Source organism: Hyla sarda, chromosome 1 (assembly GCF_029499605.1).
Source record: "Hyla sarda isolate aHylSar1 chromosome 1, aHylSar1.hap1, whole genome shotgun sequence".
In the NCBI taxonomy this organism is placed as follows: Eukaryota; Metazoa; Chordata; class Amphibia; order Anura; family Hylidae; genus Hyla; species Hyla sarda.
Window position 1 is genome coordinate 246,911,097 of NC_079189.1, and position 20,577 is coordinate 246,931,673.

Here is a 20,577-nt window from a genome sequence, read left to right on the forward strand (position 1 = left end):
GCTACATCTGAATACAAGGTTAGTACTAGATAGATGATAAATGCTACATTCGGTGCGGTTTGACTGCTTGGATCCCCATTAATCATCAGAACAAGGAACCATGACCCCGACCCCCCCCCCCCCCCCTCTGCCTAGGAGTGACTGTAGTGGCAGTACTAGGTCTATGGCACAAGCCTGTGAACTGGATTGAAGAAGGCACAAGCCATCATGTGAACTGGATTGAAGAAGGTTGGGGTTTCCACCTGTCAGACCCCCACCAATCTTCACTGCACTGATTCACTGGATAGGTGAGAACTGCTGCAGGCCTGAATACAATGGGGGTTGGGTCACACAAACCGCACCTGCATCATATTTCACGCTGTGGGAAGTTTGCTATGGATTCTGCTACAGACACACAATGCTACCTGGTTCGTTTTAGTGTCTGACATTGGCATTCTGTAACGTTATTAACCACTTATGGACAAAGGGCGTATGGGTACGAGTTCAGCCAGGAATTCTACCATAATGGCGGACATCTGCGATCATGCTGATGTCTGCCAATAACCCTATAAATGCCGTAATTCCAGAACACCAATAGTAAAAATGGAGATTTTGGTCGGATCATTAGACCCCTGCAGTGCAATAGTGTGAGTCCAATGAACACAAATGACTGCCGGAGGTCTTTTACCAGCCTTCTGCATGATCACAGCCAGGCTGAACCAGAAGAGATCACTGATAGTACTGATCATTACATATCAATCTAATGATTGGTTCTAATAGTCCCCACTGGAGACCTAAAAAGTGTAAAATCAATATGAAAAAAAGCTGTAAAAAAATATGAGCCCCCCAATATTATAACCCCCCCCCTTGATGCAAGTCTAGACTTGTATTGAGGGGGCGGGCCGTGATGTCATGGGGGCGGAGCCGTGGTGTCACGATGCTCTGGCCCCTGTATTGCCCGTCATTATGCACACAGCGAGTTTGCTCTGTGCAGTAATGAAAGCAGGGTGCCGCAGCAAAGATCCCGGGGTTCCCCAGCGGCGGGGCCCCCGCGATCTGACATCTTATCTCCTATCCTTTGCATAGGGGATAAGATGCTAGGGGCGGAGTACCCCTTTAAAGGATCCTTAGTCTAGCATCCTGTGCTTCACTCCGCTTGCTTTATGGAGCTTCCAGAGTCCAGGATGTCTACACCATTGAAAGGCCCAGAGGGTGAGAGGCTGCAGAATCCGTGAGTACTGAGGGCTATGTGGTCTTTTACCAAGCCTATGGTTGTTTTCTGATCCTTTCCTCCCTTGTTTGTATTTCATGGAGAAAAGGATGTTACTGTCCCTAAACATGCTAAGAAAAACTGTTTATTGTGTAATAAGGACTGGGTAGTTTCTTCTAAGAAGCCAATATATAAAAAAAAAATGCTTGGCTAATTTAGTTAGAGAGGAAACCCCTGACCTTATGAGGATGAGTGGTCCAAACCAGAGAGGGGGTCCTTTATTCCTAAGGGGATTAAAAGACGTTATCCTTTTGATGATCAAGATTCTGTAGATTGGGATACTATCCCTAAAGTCAACATTTCTATTGCTAAAGTGGCCAAACGCACTTCTATAACCTTTGAAGATGCTACCCAGCTAAAGGAGCCTATGGACATAGGCCGAAAGTCTTCTTTAAAAAAAAACCTTGGGAAGCAGCTGTGACCCGTCTACATCCTAGTGTTTCTTCTACTTGTGTTTCTAAAACCCTTGGTGTGTGGCTAGATCAACTACACCTGCATCTTCAGTCTGATACGCCTCGTGAACAGATTCTTGAATGGATCATGCGGTTTAGGGCAGATGGGGACCTGTTCTAGCTCAGAAATCCTCAAATTAAAGGGAGCTTCTAGCTATATGGATTTCTCTCCAACACCTAGAACCATCTTGCAGAGGCAGACATATTCTTCTTCTCTCAGACAATACCATGGCAGTATCCTTTATCTGCCATCAGGGAGGTCCCAGGCACAGTCATCTCCAGTCTACAGCAAGGAACATTTTTACTTGGGCAGAAAACATCTTATCCATAACAGCTGTACACCTCAGGGGAGTCTGGAATCTACAGGCGGACTTTCTCAGCAGGCAGACCCTGGATCCCAGGGAATGGTGTCTAGCAGACTGGGCTTTCAAGATAAGAGAAATGGGGTGTCAACAGGTATTTTTTTTCCCTGAATCCAAGAGACTATACAGCTGCAAGAAACACCTTAGCTCAGAGATGGAACTTCAGTCTAGCATATGCCTTCCCTCCTATTCCAGTGATTCCCAGGGTCTTACAAAAGCTAAGTCGAGAAAAGTGCACCCTAATTTTAGTTGCTCCATTGTTTGCTCCCCTACAGTCCATGAGCCTGGACAAGCCAATTAGGTTCCCTAGTCACCACGACCTACTCTCTCAGGGACCAGTTCTACACAGACAGGTTCATAACCTCAGTCTATCAGCATGGATTCTAAAAAGTTCCTGCTAGAGAAGAAGGGATTCTCAGATAGTGATCAATACCCTTTTGGCAAGTCGTAAGCTTTCTACCTCTAAAATGTACCCTAAGAAATATGCCTCTTGGTGTGGGTCATCTTTTTCTTCTTATTCTCCTGATATCACTAAAATTCTTGACTTTCTCCAAGATGGGTTTGATTTGGGCCTCTCTCCTAACATGCTTAGAGTACTGATCTCAGCCCAAGGTGCCCTTTATCAGACTAAACTATAGAGGATATCTGGATATCCAGATTTATTAGCTACAGACAGATTAAGACCCAGAATTAAAAAATAATTTCCTCCTTGGAATTTAAATACAGTCCTCTTAGCTCTGACTAAAACTCCCTTTTGAACCGTTAGATTCTATTTCCTTGAAATTCCTTACCATCAAGACGGTGTTCCTAGTAGCCATCACTTCAGCCCTTTCCACTCAACAATCTTACTTTAGAGTATTAGACAATAAGATTATTTTCAAACTAGACCCAAACTTTATTCCAAAAGTTTCTTCCTTCGACAGATCTCAAGATATTGTTATCCCGTCTTTTTGTTCACATTCTAACAATGAGCAAGAGTTTTCAGTTTTTTGGACGTTGTACTTAACTACATAGATATCAGCAGTACTTGGAGGAAGGATAAGAACCTGTTCATACAATTCGCAGGTCCTAATAGAGGCAAGAAGGCCTCTAAGCTCCATTGCTAAGTGGATTCGTTTAGCCATTTCCGAATCCTATACAGGTAGCAGTAAAGATCCTCCTCTCACCCCCCCAGAGAGTAGGGCTCACTCCACTCCATGGTATTTGGACGCAAAGTCTTAGGTGCTGAGATCCCTCCCTAATAATTCTTTGGTATTTCTCAGGGTGCTGTCGTGGAGACGACCAGAGAGAGGGTTAATTATACTCACCGATAATTTGTTTTCTGGGAAGTCTCCACGACAGCACCTATACATCCAACCCTTTGGTGATAATTTTGGTGTTGGTTTTTAGTTACCACTTTTTTTTTCTCCTTGTCTACTCTGTGTTCTTTATAAATACACGGAAGGGGAGAGTCTTTTAACCTTAGTGTTTCTCCCTGTCCAATCAGGCGGCAGCTATCACAGGGTGCTGTCATGGAGACTTCCCAGAGAACAAATTATCGGTGAGTATAATTCAACCTTTTAGGGGGGCAATATAAGAGTGTAGTTAGTGATTCTAGGCTTCAGCCCTGGGGTTTGTTGTATTTTTGGTATAAGACCCCTCACCCTCTTTTGTGGGTGTTTTTAGCATTTGTGATACTCAAAGCCATTTGAGGACCTGCTGTTGTGTTTTTTTTTGTTTTTGTGAGAAGAACTGTACTTTTTATTGCCATCATTTTGTGATTTATATATTATTGGCTAATTATGAAATCTTTTTTTGCAGTCATTCATTTTTATTTTTATTGTTTCATCTCAAATTTATGCTGTTCACCGCACGGTAAAAATAACATTATAGCTTAATTCTGTGTTTGTTTGTTTTCTTTACTTGCCACGGTACAAGATGCATAACCTTTTTATTTTCACCTGATGGCGTTATGCTATGGCTAATTTTTTTATGGGAGAACTTGTCGTTTTTATTGGTACCATTTTGGAAAATGTATGACTTTTTTTTTTTATCTTTTTCTTTTCATTTTTTTTTTTTTTTTTTTGGGAGGCGGATAACCAAAATATTGCAATCATGGTGTGTTTGTTTTTCAACTTACACGTGGGAATACCATGTATGTGCAATTTTGTTAATGTTTTATGCATAAAGAGAGCTAACTGGCCACACTCTTTATGACTGTTCAATATTCCACGCTGTGCCCACCGCTAGGATGTGAGAGCCTGGGCTCTGCCCTAAGCACAGGTGCGAACAGTGACCCTTTCTCATGTCCTACTTTATCAATTCATATGTGACCCCTCATTTTAATGCTGTTCACCCGCACTATTACCCAGTATATTGGCTTTTGTGCGGGTAAACAGCCTGTCAGTTTTGCTTTTAAAGGGGTACTCCAGTGGAAAACAATTCTTTTCTAATCAACTGATGGCAGAAAGTTAACAGAAACAGATTTGTAAATTACTTCTATTACAAAATCTTAATCCTTCCAGTACTTATCAGCTGCTGTATGCTACATAGGTAGTTAAGCACTACAGTGCTCTTCGCTGACAACTCTGTCCATGTCCGGAACTGTCCAGAGCAGGAGGGGTTTGCTATGGGGATTTGCTCCTGCTCTCGACAGTTCCTGACATGGACAGAGGTGACAGCAGAGAGTACTGTGGTCAGACAGAAAAAAAACTATACAACTTCCAGCTGATAAGTACTGGAAGGATTAAGATTTTTAAATAGAAATAATTTACAAACCTGTTTAACCTTTTTGGCACGAGTTGATTTAAAAAAATAAATAAAAATTGTTTTCCACTGGAGTACCTTTTTAAGCCTTGCCCCTTTTTCCAAAGTGCCTAGAATGACATAAAAGGGTGTAACGAAAACTGATGTATCAACCTAAAAACTCCACCCTCCTTGGAACACATGCTTCTTTTCTTCCCTCTTCCAATGACTACTATCTAAGGAAGTACACAAGTCAGTAACTTTACTCCTGATCTTACCTTGTTTGAGGCCATCTCACTGACTGAGTGTCTGGTCTGCAGTGTCTCCAACTGATCCAGACACCAATCCAGCTCTTCCAAAGTTTCGATGGCCAGTTTCTGAACGGCATCCTCTATGAATGGAAGAAGAGAATGCATTTAGACTGACTGGCAAGGAGATTTTGTTTCTTTTTAAAACCATGTCTAAGTTTCCAAAACTTCTTGTTGCCAATACAAAACATGTCTGTGTCAGTAATCTAATTGGCAAACAGCCTTTGATATCCAGAAACTTCTGTCACTTGGTAAAATATTGCAGTATAAAAATTGTGAAAATGCTGTTTTTCTAGTTTTCTAGAGTTCAGGAGTAAACTTGAAGCCAGTTTTAACCACTAGGGATTTAGGCTCAAAATGTTAACCCCATTTAAACACCATACAAAGTTTTCTTTTCTCCAGATTTCAGCCAGTCCCCAACTAATCTCTTCTAAATTCTGCTCACATCCCCAAGGACAAACCCACATCTTATATGTACTATCCATATATAGAGCTGATCAGGCTGACTGTCAGTCTTGTAGAGCAGGATCCATCAACATAGAAATCATATTCCTTACAGACTGAAAAAAGAGTAAAACGACATAATTAGAAATAAAATCCTGTCCTGGCCCTATACACTGATGTGAATATGCATAAGTTGTAAAGGCAGCTGCCATAGTAGAGTTTCCATAGTGACCATAGCGGGGCAGGCTCATCTGCTGCAGAAGGAAGATCCTCTCCTATAGCCCCCTGTTATGATGTGGTCAGCCTGCAGGACAGGTAAATATGATGTGCAAATGATAGGGGATAAGATGTCTGATCGCGGGGGTCCCCAGTGACGGAATCTGCCGCTTGCAGCGCTGCACCCTTGGGAGTCTGCCGGGTCATGACAGGGCCAGAGTCATGAAGTTGTGACTCTGCCCCGTGTGACGTCACGCCCCACCCCCACAATACAAGTCTATGGGAGGGGGCATGATGGCTATCGGGGGTGGAGTTGTGACATCACGATACTCCGGCCCTGTAGTCGTGACCCGGCAGAGGTAGATGCTGCATGCGAGATAGCGGGGGTCCCAGCGGTGGGACCCCCGCTATCAGAAATCTTGTCCTTTGGATAGGGGATAAGATGTCTTACCCCTTTAAAGACCATATGTCACTGAAGATGATGCTAAATCCTGCTTTGGAAAGGAAATCTTTGTGTCATGTTATCCACTATACAGTCAGGATTTTGGTAGAAGCGTCTTCCCGTATACAGATAATGAAAGTGTGAATAGCTGGGAGGAGAAGGTAAAGGATGAAAGGAGGGAGATCAGGCCCAAATCACCATGACAACCAACCTGTAAACTCACTCCTGGTCCACCTTAACCCTTGCTCTGCCTACACTTTCTATGATTTACATTTATAACAAAGTAATTATTTCTATCAACAGCTACCAGCGAGACAACTACAAAAGCAAGGAATCACTTTTTCCATTTCCATAGATATTTAAGAGAAAATATTAGATTATACGCAATATGCATTTCTACCGGTAACTGCAATTTACTGTGTCTCCTAGAAGTGAAAATTTCCTTTAGTATTCCCTCCTATTTAACTGTAGGTTGTAACTCCTTTATGCTTACTAGATGACTTATCTATAGCTAAGATTATACTTTATGGCTTCTATTTTTCCCAAGAAAAGCAGGAGAAGAGACAAAAGGATGGAAAGTATAGTAGAAAGTTTTGACTTATCATACTTTGTTGGATTCAGACCCAGTTTTGCCTTTCATAACCTAAATCACAAGGCAAAGTGAGACCTGAGCCCATCTACTTTCTGGTCATCATGGTCTGGTGTATGATTCTTACAGTAGTAATTTACATCATGGCTTATAAAATCATGGCTTTGCCAAAGCTGAAGCACAGGCATGGACAAAGTCCAGTAAGTGAGGGTGGGCTAGCACTCCTCTGTGCTCTCTCCAGTCTGACTCCTCTGTGCTCTCTCCTGTTTGATTGCACTCCTCTGTGCTCTCTCCTGTCTGATAGGACTCCTCTGTGCTGTCTCCTGTCTGATAGGACTCCTCTGTGCCGTCTCCTATCCTATCAGGAGTGCTAGCCCACCCTCACTTACTGGACTTTACCCATGCCTGTGCTTCAGCTTGGACAAAGCCATGATTTTATAAGCCATGATCTCTATAAAAAGGAAATAACATTTTCTTATGAAGTATATTAGAAAGGTTAATGTTTTGCCAAGATATACAACATATAACGTTTTGGTAACTGACAGTGCCCGTTTAAAGCAGAAGTCTACTTCTGCTGACTTGGAGTATCTGGCAACAACTAAAGCTTAAAGGGGTACTCCGGTGCTTGGACATCTTATCCCCTATCCAAAGGATAGGGGATAAGATGCCTTATCGCGGGAGTCCCGCTGCTGGGGACCCCCGTGATCTTGCACGCGGCACCCCGTTTGTAATCAGTTCCCGGAGTGAACATCAGTCCCCATGTGATGTCACGCTCCGCCCCTCAATGCAAGCTTACGGGAGGGGGCATGATAGCTGTCACGCCCCCTCCCATAGACTTGCATTGAGGGGCGGAACGCGAGGTCACACGGGGCAGAGGTGTGACGTCACACACCACCGGCCCCGTGATCGACAGTAATCAGACGCGGAGCGAACACGCTCCGGGGACTGATTACAAATAGGGTGCCGCGTGCAAGATCACGGGGGTCCCCAGCGGGGATAGGGGATAAGATGTCTAAGCACCGGAGAACCCCTTTTTTCCCATTAAGACAAATAGGTCTAAACTGATCTATTATGTGAAATTAAACATAACTATCATTTCCGAATCTGTACGGTTTGAGAGAGATAAGCTTACTAATCCCCTATGTTCCTGCTTTGTTTTTGTTTTTTTATGTATACATTTTTTATTTATTTATTTATTTTTATTCTAAGTGATTCAATAAAGATTTATATTTTTAATATAAAAGTGACTCTCTGATTATTTATGGCTAATTAAGGAGTTTACCAAATACTTGCTGGTTTACTTGCAGGGGACTACTATAGTGGTACACACTTGTTGGGGTGCATATGTACACATGCATGCTCCCTCCTTTGTGATTATTGTCCCTGCTTTAGTGTGTGTCTCTTTTTTTTTGGTAATTTGTCAAATTGACCAAGATCCCTTTAAAACTGTTGTCCTATGGTCAGACCCTCGGTCTATATGTCATATTATGGTGTATAGATTTTTTTGGGAGGAGCTCTCCTGTTCCTGACTCCCCTATGAACCAGAAAATTTTAGTGGAAGTGGTCTTCAGCAGGTCTGCATGGCTATTATAAAAAAAATGCTGCCTAAAAATACTGGGCTGTTTGAACAGCAGTCCATAAAAATAAATAAATACAGTAGACTAATAGTCCCATGGGTAGCCCGTACCCCAACAAGTTTGCCCAGTTGTCTTCCTAGGGCTTACGTTCGGCACATCACATAAAGATCGGGTTGACTGATTACTGGGAGGGGCTGGTAAGGACCCATTGGTCATTGTGCACATTGACACCATTGCCAAGTTAGGGGTAGGTAAAATGTTCTTAGAAGTGATTCCAAGTTAGTATTTTCTGAAATTATTACCTATACCACGTGCCACACCAGAGACAAAGAAGGAAGAGTCTAGGGGTGGGGGTTTCATTGAATACGGAGACAACTTTTCTGTTAGATACAGGCTTTACGGTAGGGACACGCTGCATTTCAATGGGGAGAGTGCAGCAGTGAAGGAGTTTTTAAACTAGGGACTAAAATATAGAGGGGGAAGACATTGTAGAATGGTCTGTCAGTGCATACTGGGAGTTGTTTTGCAACAGCTGGAGATTTGCCCCCCCACCCATGTGAATGTACAGGGTAGCAGGGTACATTCACATGGGCGGGTTTACAGTGAGTTTCCTGCAAATTTTCCGCCGCAGCGCAAATTCCTAGTGGGAAACTCGCCATAAACCCCCGCTAGTGCGAATGTACCCTAAAAACACTACTCATATTAAAGGGTAAAACACTACATATACGCCCCATTACACTGTCCCCTAACAATAAAAAAGAAAAACTTACCATACGGCAGTGTTTCCAAAACGGAGCCTTCAGCTGTTGCAAAACAACTCCCAGCATTTCTGGACAGCCACTGACTGTCCAAACATCCTGGGAGTTTAGCAACAGCTGGAGGCACCCTGGGAGAGGTATTCTACGCCATTTATTCCCAATGTCCAACCCTATGCAATCCCTAATTTAGTCCTCAAATGCGCCTGGTGCTCTCACTTCGGAGCCCTGTCATATTTCAAGGAAACGGTTTAGGGCCACATATGGGGTGTTTCCGTATTCGGGAGCAATTGCATTACAAATTTTGGGGGGCTTTCTCCTTTTACCCCTTATGAAAAGGAAAAATTGGGGTTTATACCAGCCTGTTAGTGTAAAAAAAAAAAAAAATGTTACACTAAAATGCTGTTGTTGCCCCATACTTTTTATTTTCACAAGAGGTAAAAGGAAAAAAAAGACCCCCAAAATTTGTAACACAATTTCTCCTGAGTACTGAAATACCCCATATGTGGACATAAAGTGCCCTGCGGGCGCACAACAAGGCTCAGGAGTGAGAGCGCACCATGTACATTTGAGGCCTAAATTGGTGATTTGCACAGGGGTGGCTGATTTTACAGCGGTTATGACATAAACGCAAAAAATAAATACCCACATGTGACCCCATTTTGGAAACTGCACCCCTCACAGGACGTAACAAAGGGTATAGTGAGCCTTAACACCCCACAGGTGTTTGACGAATTTTCATAAAAGTTGAATGGGAAAATGAGAATAATAATTTTTTTAACTAAAATGCTGGTGTTACCCTAAATTTTTCATTTTCACATTCATTTGTAACCCCATTTTTTCTAAGAACATACCCCATATGTGGATGTAAAGTGCTCTGTGGGCGAACTACAATGCTCAGAAGAGAAGGAGCGCCATTGGGCTTTTGGAGAGAAAATTATGACGCCCACACATGGGATATTTCCATACTCAGAAGAAATGGGGTTACAAATTTTGGGAGGCATTTTCTCCAATTACCCCTTGTAAAAATGTAAAACTTGGGGAAAAAACTACATTTTTGTGAATGTTTTTTTTTCTCATTTACACATACGACTTTAACAAAAAGTCGTCAAACACCTGTGGGGTGTTAAGGCTCACTGTACCCCTTGTTACATGCCTTGAGGGGTGTAGTTTCCCCAAAAAAATCTTTTTGCTGTTCTGATACGATAGGGGCTTCCTAAATGCGACATGACCCCCCCCAAAAAAAACCATTTCAGCAAAATTTACTCTCCAGAATCTTATTTTTGCTCCTTCCCTTCTGAGCCCTCTACTGTGCTCGCCGAACATTTTACACACACGTGAGGTATTTCCTTACTCGGGAGAAATGGAGTTACAAATTTTAAGGGGCTTTTTCTCCTATTACCCCTTGTAAAAAATTAAAAACTGGGTCTACAAGAACATGCGAGTGTTAAAAATGAAGATTTTGAATTTTCTCCTTTACTTTGCTGCCATTCCTGTGAAACACCTAAAGGATTAAACTTTCTGAATGTCATTTTGAATACTTGGAGGGGTGCAGTTTCTATAATGGGGTAATTTATGGGGTATTTCTAAAAAAGAAGACCCCTCAAATTCACTTCAAAACAGAACTGGTCCCTGAAGAATTCCAATTTTGAAAAATTTTGTGAAAAATTTGAAAATTGCTGCTGAACTTCTGGTGTCTTCCAAAAGTAAAAACGTGAACTTTATGATACAAACATAAAGTAGAAATATTGTATGTGTGAATCAATATATAATTTATTTGGAATGTCTATTTTCCTCACAAGTAGAGAGCTTCAAAGTTAGAAAAATGCTAAATTTTCCAAAATTTTCATGAAATTTTGTATTGACGAAAATTTACCACTATCTTTAAGCAGAATATGTCACGCAAAAAAAAATTTCAGAATCAGATTCATAAGTAAAAGCATCCCAGAGTTATTAAAGTGACAGTGGTCAGATGTGCAAAAAATGCTCTGGTCCTTAAGGTGAAAATGGGCTTGGTCCTTAAGGGGTTAATCACCTTGAAGAGGCATTAGAGTATAATTTCAATATTTGCAGATGACACTAAACTGGGTAAGATGATCACCACAGAGGAGGATAACATAATATTACAGAGGGATCTGGGGAAGCTGGAGGCTTGGGCACATACATGGCAAATAAATTAAGTTTAATGTGGATAAATGTAAGGTTATGCACTTGGGCCATAAAAAGACTTGGGGGTACTGGTACTGGTGGACAGTAAACTCAACTTTAGTGATCAGTGCCAGGCAGCGGCTGCGAAGGCTAATAAAGTTATGGGATGTATCAAGAAAGGCATAGATGGTTGTGACAAGGGCACATTTTTTCTCTGTATAAATCATTAGTCAGACCACATATGGAGTATTGGGCACCTGTATATAAGAAGGACATGGCTGAACTGGAGAGGGTGCAGATGAGGGCAACAAAGATCATTAATAATATGGGAGGATTACAGGACCAAGACAAGTCATAGAGCTTTGGGGTTATTTAGTTTGGAGAAAATACGTATTTGGGGCGGTCTGATCACAATGTACAAATATATGAATGGACAGTATAGAGATCTTTCTAGTGATCTTTTTATACCTAGGCCGGTAAAATGACAAGAGTGCATCTTCTATGTCTCGAGGAAAACGGTTTCTCCTTAGTCACAGACAGGGATTCTTTGCTGTAAGAGCAGTGTTACATGATCTTGTGATGTCTAACTCAAACAAGTTCAAGGGAGGCCCTAGATTATACACGTTATGGATTCTGTATTTATGTGGATAGAACATTGATCAAGGAACTTATTCTGACTGCCTTATTGAGTCGAGAAGGAATGTCTCCTGTTATGGGGCAGTTGGCATCAGTCTCATGTTGTTTTTTTTTTTTTTTTTTGGGCCTTTCTCTGGATCAGTGGACAAAATAATGCCATGTTTGTATGTTTTGGGGTTCTTTTATCTAGTCATACTATTTTTTTGTCACTATTGTATGCATTAATACATTTTCACACAGTAATGAGTCTTTAATGAGGTCAATCCTTTTGTGAAGTTGCTGTTTTTATGCAGTCTTCAGGTACTTTGCAGCCTTTGCGAATCTGCACTAATTTATTGTGACACTGCATAGAAAGCTATTCTTAAATATTTTGTCATTAAAGTGTATCTGTCATTTGCAAAAACTAATTGTAGGTGACTTTTTTTTTTATTGTAATTCTATGGGTGAAAACATAAATTTACACACAAATTTGTTCTTGTAGCTATTGATTGTGTGACAAAATACTGAAAGTGTGGGCAGAAAATCAGGGCTGTGAGCATCGAGGCTCTGTGACATGCTCCCAGCTCCACAGAGACACACAGGCAATAGCTGCAGAGACAAGATAGCATTTATATCTAAAATATACACTTTCTTTAACCATTGTATATTACAAGTATACATATAATGTTATCTACATTATAGAAAATGTTTTTGCAAATGACAGGTACACTTTAACCCCTTTTTACCTGTCCCACAAAAAAAGTTACTCAGTACCTTATCCTGACATTTACATCTAATTTATTATGAAAATACCTCTTTTTATTAGCTTACAGTGTTAGAAATACTGTCAGGGGAAGGGGTGTGTCTCTCCCATGTGGTGGGAGGTGTTTGATGTGTCTGCTCATACAGCCTTGTCCATGAGTCATCGTTTGTCCATGACTCATGGACAAGCCTGGTATTGCTGCAGGACTGATTAGTGTCCTAGTTGATATTGGGAATCCTAGTGGTGGGATTTTCAGGAGCTCTTTTTAAATATTCAAAATTTTACAAAACCATATTACAAAAGGTCTTTAATTTTCATCAATAACAACATGTAAAAAATGTTTGGACTTAAAGGGATACTGCAGTGTAGGGCAATATATCCCCTTTCCAAAGGACAGAGAATAAGTGTCTGGGCGCAGGGGATCTGACCGCTGGGACCTTTAGCAATCTCCTGCCGGGTGCACAGCACACCCAGTTCACATATCTCTATAGAAGAGCCAAAGATACAGGTTTCCTGTAGAGATCCATGAAGCCATAACTCTTTTATATTTTCATCCGCAGACCCATATAAGGGATTGTTTTTTGCTTAACCAACTGTACTTTGTAATTACATCACTCATTTTAACATAAAATGTATGGCAAAACCAAAAAGTTTTTCTCACGCTGTACAATTTATTGTAAAAATGTCATGTTTTCTTTATTGTGTGGGTCAATATGAATAAATTGATACCCATATTTAGATGCTTTTCTATTACTGTACTGCTTTAAAAAAAAAAAAAAAAAAAAAGAGGTATGTTCAAAATTGACCTATTTTGACCACCTAAAACTCTAAAATGTTTCCATATACAGAGCCGATGTCTGGCATTACCAGCGGGTCCCTGGCTGATATTATTAGCTAATAGCAGCCAGGACCTGCCGTACATTAAGCAAGCGCAGATCTAGTGCTTGCTTCATGTACCATGTGTAAATGTACGCCTTGGTGTGTTAAGCCCTAGGATATCAGGATGTACGTATATGTCCGTTGTCCTAAATGGGTTAAAGGAGTAGTCCAGTGGTGACTCAGTGGTGGGCAACTTATCCCCTAGCCTAAGGATAGGGGATAAGTTGCAGATCGCGGGGGGGTCCGACCGCTGGTGCCCCCTGCGATCTCCTGTACGGAGCCCCGACAGCCCGCGGGAAGGGGGCGTGTTGACCTCCGCACGAGGCGGCGGCCGACACGCCCTCTCAATACAACTCTATGGCAGAGCCGAAGCGCGGCCTTCGGCAATCTCCGGCTCTGCCATTGAGATGTATTGAGGGGGCGTGTCGGTTGCCGCTTCGTGCGGGGGTCGACACCCGCTATCTTGGCAGAGAGCCGGGGCCCCGTACAGAGAGATCGCAGGGGGCCCCAGCGGTCGGACCCCCCGCGATCTCAAACTTATCCCCTATCCTTAGGATAGGGGATAAGTTTTTCACCACTGGACTACCCCTTTAATGACAAAATATTTAAAGATAACTGTCCAAACAGTTCCACAATATATTAGTGTAGATTGGCAAAGGCTGTAAAGTGCCTGAAGACTGCATAACAGCAACTTCACAAAAGCATTGACCTCATTACAGACAAGACTGTGTGGAAATGTATTAATGCTGACAATAGTGAAAAAAGTATGACTAGATAAGAGAACCCCAAAACATACAAACATTGCATTACTGTATTTGGTCCACTGGAAGTTTTTATGACTGCAGCACATTGTCTGTTTTCATGAAAGGCCACCAAGGGAAGTTGCCCCACGTGGATGCGATCATTAATCTACATGAAATAGATGGCTTCGAGAAGTTACATTTTTCCATTTTATGGGGTTGTTTGCAGGAAGTGAAAGGTTCGTGGGGCCTCTTGGGAGTGGAATAGTCCTCTAGATACAAGTCCTCTGGTATTTTTAAAGGAATGTCTGACGTCAATTGTTTCCTCTCTTTTTCCTCTGTGTAAAGTGGGGTCATTCTCTCTGCTGAGCTAGCTAATATACTCTAAACATTTGCTGCATAAAATGATGTATTACATGTATAAATGTAACAATTTTGTACGGCTGTGACTATGTTCGCATGTAGTGGATTTGCTGATTATATTCTATCCAGATTAGTGGTCAGAAAAGTTATTGACAGTGATCTGCGGTATGGTTTTCTGCAGCTTGTCAATCTATGTTTACGCAGGTCACAGATTTTGCTACAGTTTATCAGTAGATCCACAGCAAAATCCACAAATTTAGACAAAATGTATTCACAGGTTAAAATAATAAACTATACTGACCTCCCTGGTACCCCTGGGGTAGAATTTATCTTGCCCACTGCTAATCTCTGTGCATCTGACCTGACAGGTTATTGCTAGAGACCAGATATACAGAGACCAGCTTTATCTTAAAGAAACGGGTGGTAAATATAGTATTTTTCCCCATGGTCATCTGTTTTCCACAGGGAGGCTGCAGCAAATTCTGCTTGATTTTTGCATAATTGCTGCATAATTTTCAGCAACAAATTAAATGTGCGTGCACTAGGGATCGGCCGATAATCAGGATTTGGGGCATTATCGGTATCGGCAATTACCTTGCCGATAAGCCGATAATGCCCCGCACCGCCCTCACCGCACCACGACCGCCCCCGACCCACCGCACTGCGACCGCCCCCATTGCCTCCCCCATCCCCGGTTTTATAATTACCTGTTCCCGGAGCCCACGCTACTTCTTGCTCCTGCTGCGTCCTGCGTTACGCTGTGCGCAATGACGAGTGACGTGCACGACGTGATGTCACCGTCAGTGCGCACAGTGACCGTTCAGGAGGACGCCACCGGAGCCAGATGTGGAGTGGACCCCGGGAACAGGTAATTATAAAACCGGGGATGGGGGAGGCAATGGGGCCGGTGCGGGGGTCGGTCGCGGGTGCGGCGGGGGGAGCGGTGGTGGTGATAGGTCTCAGGACCCCCGGACAGGCAGGGGGAGCGAAGCGGGTGGCGGCGGCGGCCTATGGCACCGCAAAAGCCACTGCAGTGCATTGATTTAAAGCGCCCGCTTTAAATCAATGATCTGCAGCGGTGTTGCGGGGGGATAAATAGCCGATAACTTATACTGGAATATCGGTATAAGTTATCGGCTATCGGCCCTAACCTCCACCGATTATCGGTATCGGCCCTAAAAAAACAATATCGGTCGATCCCTAGTGTGCACATATACTTGCAGCAGAACACTAAATGGGTTACACAGTGTGTAATAATTTTTTTAATGGATCAGGCTGAGTTAAATATAAAAAACAAAACAGAAATCGTGTTCATTCCACTGCTCAGGTTCTCTGCTGACTAGAATTCTCTTCTATCTTGACACAAGAAAATGCCCGCTCAGTTAATGGCTTTGTCTGCATAAGCATGCAGATAGCATATAGCTGTCAGTCACTTAGTAGAACCCAGAATAAACAAGGATTTTATTCAAGTTACAGATTATACTGAACCTTTTCCTGCAAAACACCAGCCTACTCAGCTCCTCCTGCTCTCATAACATGTTGTCAACAGATTAGACAGCATTTTAATTGTGACAGGTTACCTTAATAAATATTTTATACAATACAGTGAATCGCTGCACAGTTTATCCTAAAAAGTAAATCCAATCACCATTCCAAGACTGCCAAATCCTGCAATTAATATCTTGCATTTGAATTTTACCAACCCCAGTCCTGACCCCCTTTGTGTGTAATATGGTGCAGGAGATCAGGTGAAACATGAAAAAACTGATGCTTACCTAGCCCTGGTCTCCCATACATCTGCCGCAGATCCCATTCTCCCATTCTTTTTTTTTCAAAGACAAGCTGCTGGCTGCAGAACCTTCTCACTTAGCCAATCACTGGCAGCAGCAGTGTCTTGTCTCAGCCTGGGATTGGCTGAGCAAGAAGGTCCTGCAATCAGCTGCTTGTCTCTGAAGAAGGAAGCACAGAGAATACATTGGGACCACATGGAGGAAAACGGAACCTGTGGCAGACCTACAGGAGGCCAGAGCTAGGTAGGCATCCGTTTTTTTTTTTTTTTTTTAAATGTTTCCCTCTGTGCACTGTCACCATATTATCCAGGAATAGAAAAACAGAGTTGATTTCTTGAAAAAACAGCACCCCCTTGTCTTCTTCAAGTTGTGTGTGGTGTTAGAACTTTGCTTCATTTACGTAAGTGGAACTGAACTACAATACTAATTTTTTTTTTTTTTTTAAAGAAATCAACGCTGTTTTCTTATCCTGAATAACTCCTTTAAGGTGGGGGTGTGAAATCGGGGAGATACACATGACATGGGGTATTTCACCATTTGTTTATTATATTACAATCAAAATCATAAAATTCACCTCCATAATCACAAAATGACATTTTCCTCAAATCGGGAAGCCCTAATTAAGATTAATACATTGTTCATCTTGCTTTGCCCTGGTGATATATCAATATGTTTATAAGAGGTGGTTATTTTTGTGAAAATACTCCTTACCAGATAGGTTTGGTTTACACACTGTAGGTGGATTGTTGCCAGAAGATCTCCTGGAAAAATAGAAGTAAATAACAATAAAATTGTCCTCAATCAAAACTAACAGAGCCACTGGTGATTTGAGTGTAAGGTAGTGGTGTTCCATTGTATGATTTATGGTAAATAAACTTTTATTGCAGATCTTTCAGAAAAATAAACTATCAAACAATAAGGCACAACAAAAGGCAAAGCAAGGTGTATGAGACATGAAATGAGGTCTAGTATACAGTTCAAGAAGGGAAAAATAATAGGGATGCAAAACTTCACTAACAAAATAAAAACAAACTGGTAGGAAAGGAGCGCACCCTAAACCTGGGCATGAAGATAAATGGGACGAGTAACCGGACGAAACATAAAGGTCAGGATAATAGCTGCTCCACATGAACACTATATTGACAACGATAGATGGGGGACAGGATGGTTATGGAAGAAAAAGGAGAGAGGAAAGGAATAATAAATAAAATAAAAATGTTAAGGGGGCAATAAATGACATAAGTAAAGCATTTAAACTACTAAAACAGGATGGCAGTGAAGAAGCATTAAAAAGCTATAGAGCAAAATTTTAAATATGTAAAAAAAAAAAAAAAACATATAAAAGCCGCAAAAAATAGAGACAGAAAGACTCATTGCCAAAGAGAGTAAAACTAACCCCAAAATGTTTTTAATTATATTAATAGCAAAAAGGTTAAAAATGAAAGTGTTGGCCCTTTAAAAAATGATGAGGAGGAAATTATAAATGGGGATCAGGAATAGGCTAATATCTTTAACAAATTCTTCTCCACTGTATTCACTGAGGAAAATGAAATGGCAGGTGAAATACAGTGAGATAAGGCAGTGGCGTTGCGACCCGGGTGCGGGGGGTGCGGAGCGCACCGGGTGACACCAGCCTGGAGGGGTGACACCACAGGCGGCAGCACCCCCTGCCCCCCCCCCCCCCCCCGTCCTCATTTGCACACGTCCGCCAGCAACCCCCCCCGGTCCTCATGTGCACACGTGGGAGGAGTGGGGTTCATGAAATGACACAGAGGGGAGGACAGGGGTTAATGAAATGCACAGGGGGATCAGAGGGGCCATCTCAATTCCCAATCCCCCCTATGCCATTTCAATTACCCCCCCCCCCATGCCATTTCTTCCCCTCCCCCTATCAGAAGAAGGAGGGGGATTAAAATGGCAAAGAGGGGATAAGAAGGGGGAATTGAAATGGTTCAGAAGGGCGGGTTTAGAATTGGAATGGCAAAGATGGGGTTGGCAATGGAGAGCGCTGGAAAAATGTCTAACATGTTTGTCCCGCAGATGCGGAAGAAAGGAAGTTTTGTCTGGAAGAAGACATCATGGCGGCTTAAGCCGGATGGAGAAGAAAACAAAAGAGGACAACGCTGATCAGAAAACAAGTAACCGTGAGTTCCTAAATGCAATTGTAATCACTTATACTATGGTAAACAGATCTGTATACAGCTGGTATATACCTCTATATGGTGCTGTTAATAATCACTTACATGGTATATATATCCTGTGTACAGATGGTATATACCTCTATATTGTCACTGTATTGGGGGGGAGCTGTGAGGTGAACTGTCATATATATACATGCGTGTTTGTTCTTTTTTTTTGGGGGTGGGGGCAGCATTCCATTCTTGGACCCAGGCAGCACAATGACTTGGGCTGGCCCTGCCCCCCTCACCCCCCCAGTCCTCATGTGCGTGGCTGCATGTGCACCACCTGCCAACCTCACGTCCTCACCTTACTGGGGGGGGGGGTAGGTATGGGGTGACACCATTTTCTATCGCACCGGGTGACACCAACCTTAGCAACGCCACTGAGATAAGGTAAACTCCCCTGTACAGGTCACCTGTCTAACCCAGGAAGAAGTACAGTGCTGCCTAGAAAAAATCAAAATAGACATATCACCAAGTCCAGATGGCATTCACCCCCATGTTCTAAAGGAATTAAGTAATGTAATAGACAGAACCCTATTTTTAATATTCAGAGACTCTATAGTAACAGGGACTATACCCCAGGACTGGCGCATGGCAAATGTGGTGCCAATATTTAAAAAGGGGTCAAAAGGTGACCCCAGGAATTATAGGCCTGTTAGTTTAACCTCCGTTGTATGTAAATTGTTTGAGGGTTTTCTAAGAGATGCTATTTTGGAATATCTTGATAAAAATAAATGTATGACCCCATATCCGCATGGCTTTATGAGGGATCGGTCCTGTCAAACTAACCTGATTTTATGAGGAGGGGAGCTCCAGACTGGACCAGGGGGAATCGCTGGATGTCATATATCTGGATTTTTCCAAAGCATTTGATACAGTTCCACATAAAAGATTGGTGTATAAAATGAGAAGGATTGGACTGGGGAGAATGTGTATAGGTGGGTAAGTAACTGGCTCCGTAATAGGAAACAGAGGGTGGTTATTAATAGTACTTATTCTGATTGGGTGACTGTTACTAGTGGGGTACCACAGGGGTCAGTCTTGGGTCCTGTTCTATTTAATATATTTATTAATGACCTTGTGGAGGGGTTGAATAGTAAAGGAGCAATCTTTGCTGATGATACTAAACTCTGTAAAGCGGTAAACACAATAGAGGACAGTGCACTATTACAAATGGCACTGTACACTGGTGCCCACGACAAGGAAATAATTCTACCGCTGTACAAATCACTAGTCAGACCACACATGGAATACTGTGTACAGTACTGGGCACCAGTGTACAAGAAATATATAGTGGAGCTGGAGAGGGTTCAAAGACGGGCAACCAGAGTAATACGGGGAATGGGAGGACTACAGTACCCAGAAAAATTATCAGAATTAGGGTTATTTAGTTTAGAAAAAAGAAGGCTTAGGGGAGACCTAATAACTATGTATAAATATATCAGGGGACAGTAGAGAGATCTCTCTCATGATCTATTTATACCCAGGACTGTATCTATAACAAGGGGGCATCCTCTACGTTTAGAGGAAAGAAGGTTTCTACACCAGCACAGACGGGGTTTTTTTTTACTGTAAGAGCAGTGAGACTGTGGAATTCTCTACCGGAGGAGGTGGTCATGGTGAACTCTAAAATTATTTTAAAGGGGTCTGGATGCATTTTTTGGAGAGTAATAACATTACAGGTTATGGATTCTAGATCTATAGGGACAGAACGTTGATCCAGGGATTTATTCTGATTGTCATATTTGGAAGCGGGAATACGTTTTTACCTCTCTCTTGTATGAGGGTTTTTTGCCTTCCTCTGGATAAATTCAGTAGGGACTCATTAGGGATATAGGTTGAAATTGATGGACTCTGGTCTTTTTTAGACATTATGAACTATGGGGGAGATGTATCAATGTTGTTGTTGGTAGACGTTTTTTGTAGATCATTTTGGTTGGTCTAAATTTGGAGCAATTTCTCCAAATTTATCAAACTT

At 42.1% G+C, this 20,577-nt stretch overlaps 1 protein-coding gene across 5 annotated transcripts in view; it reads right to left on the reverse strand.

Moving 5' to 3' along the window:
- Nucleotides 1-20,577, reverse strand: part of PDE4C (phosphodiesterase 4C) — a 934,858-nt gene that overhangs the window by 39,628 nt on the left and 874,653 nt on the right. For 4 of the 5 annotated variants that reach the window (XM_056570177.1, XM_056570186.1, XM_056570200.1 and 1 more), the window contains 2 exons: nt 17,128-17,177; nt 5,066-5,178 (listed from right to left, as the gene is read on the reverse strand). In XM_056570177.1, coding sequence (XP_056426152.1) covers nt 5,066-5,178; nt 17,128-17,177 — 163 coding nt within the window. Of the gene's footprint in view, nt 1-5,065; nt 5,179-6,206; nt 7,545-17,127; nt 17,178-20,577 lie in introns of those variants that run through there. The other variant, XM_056570209.1, reaches the window with a different exon arrangement.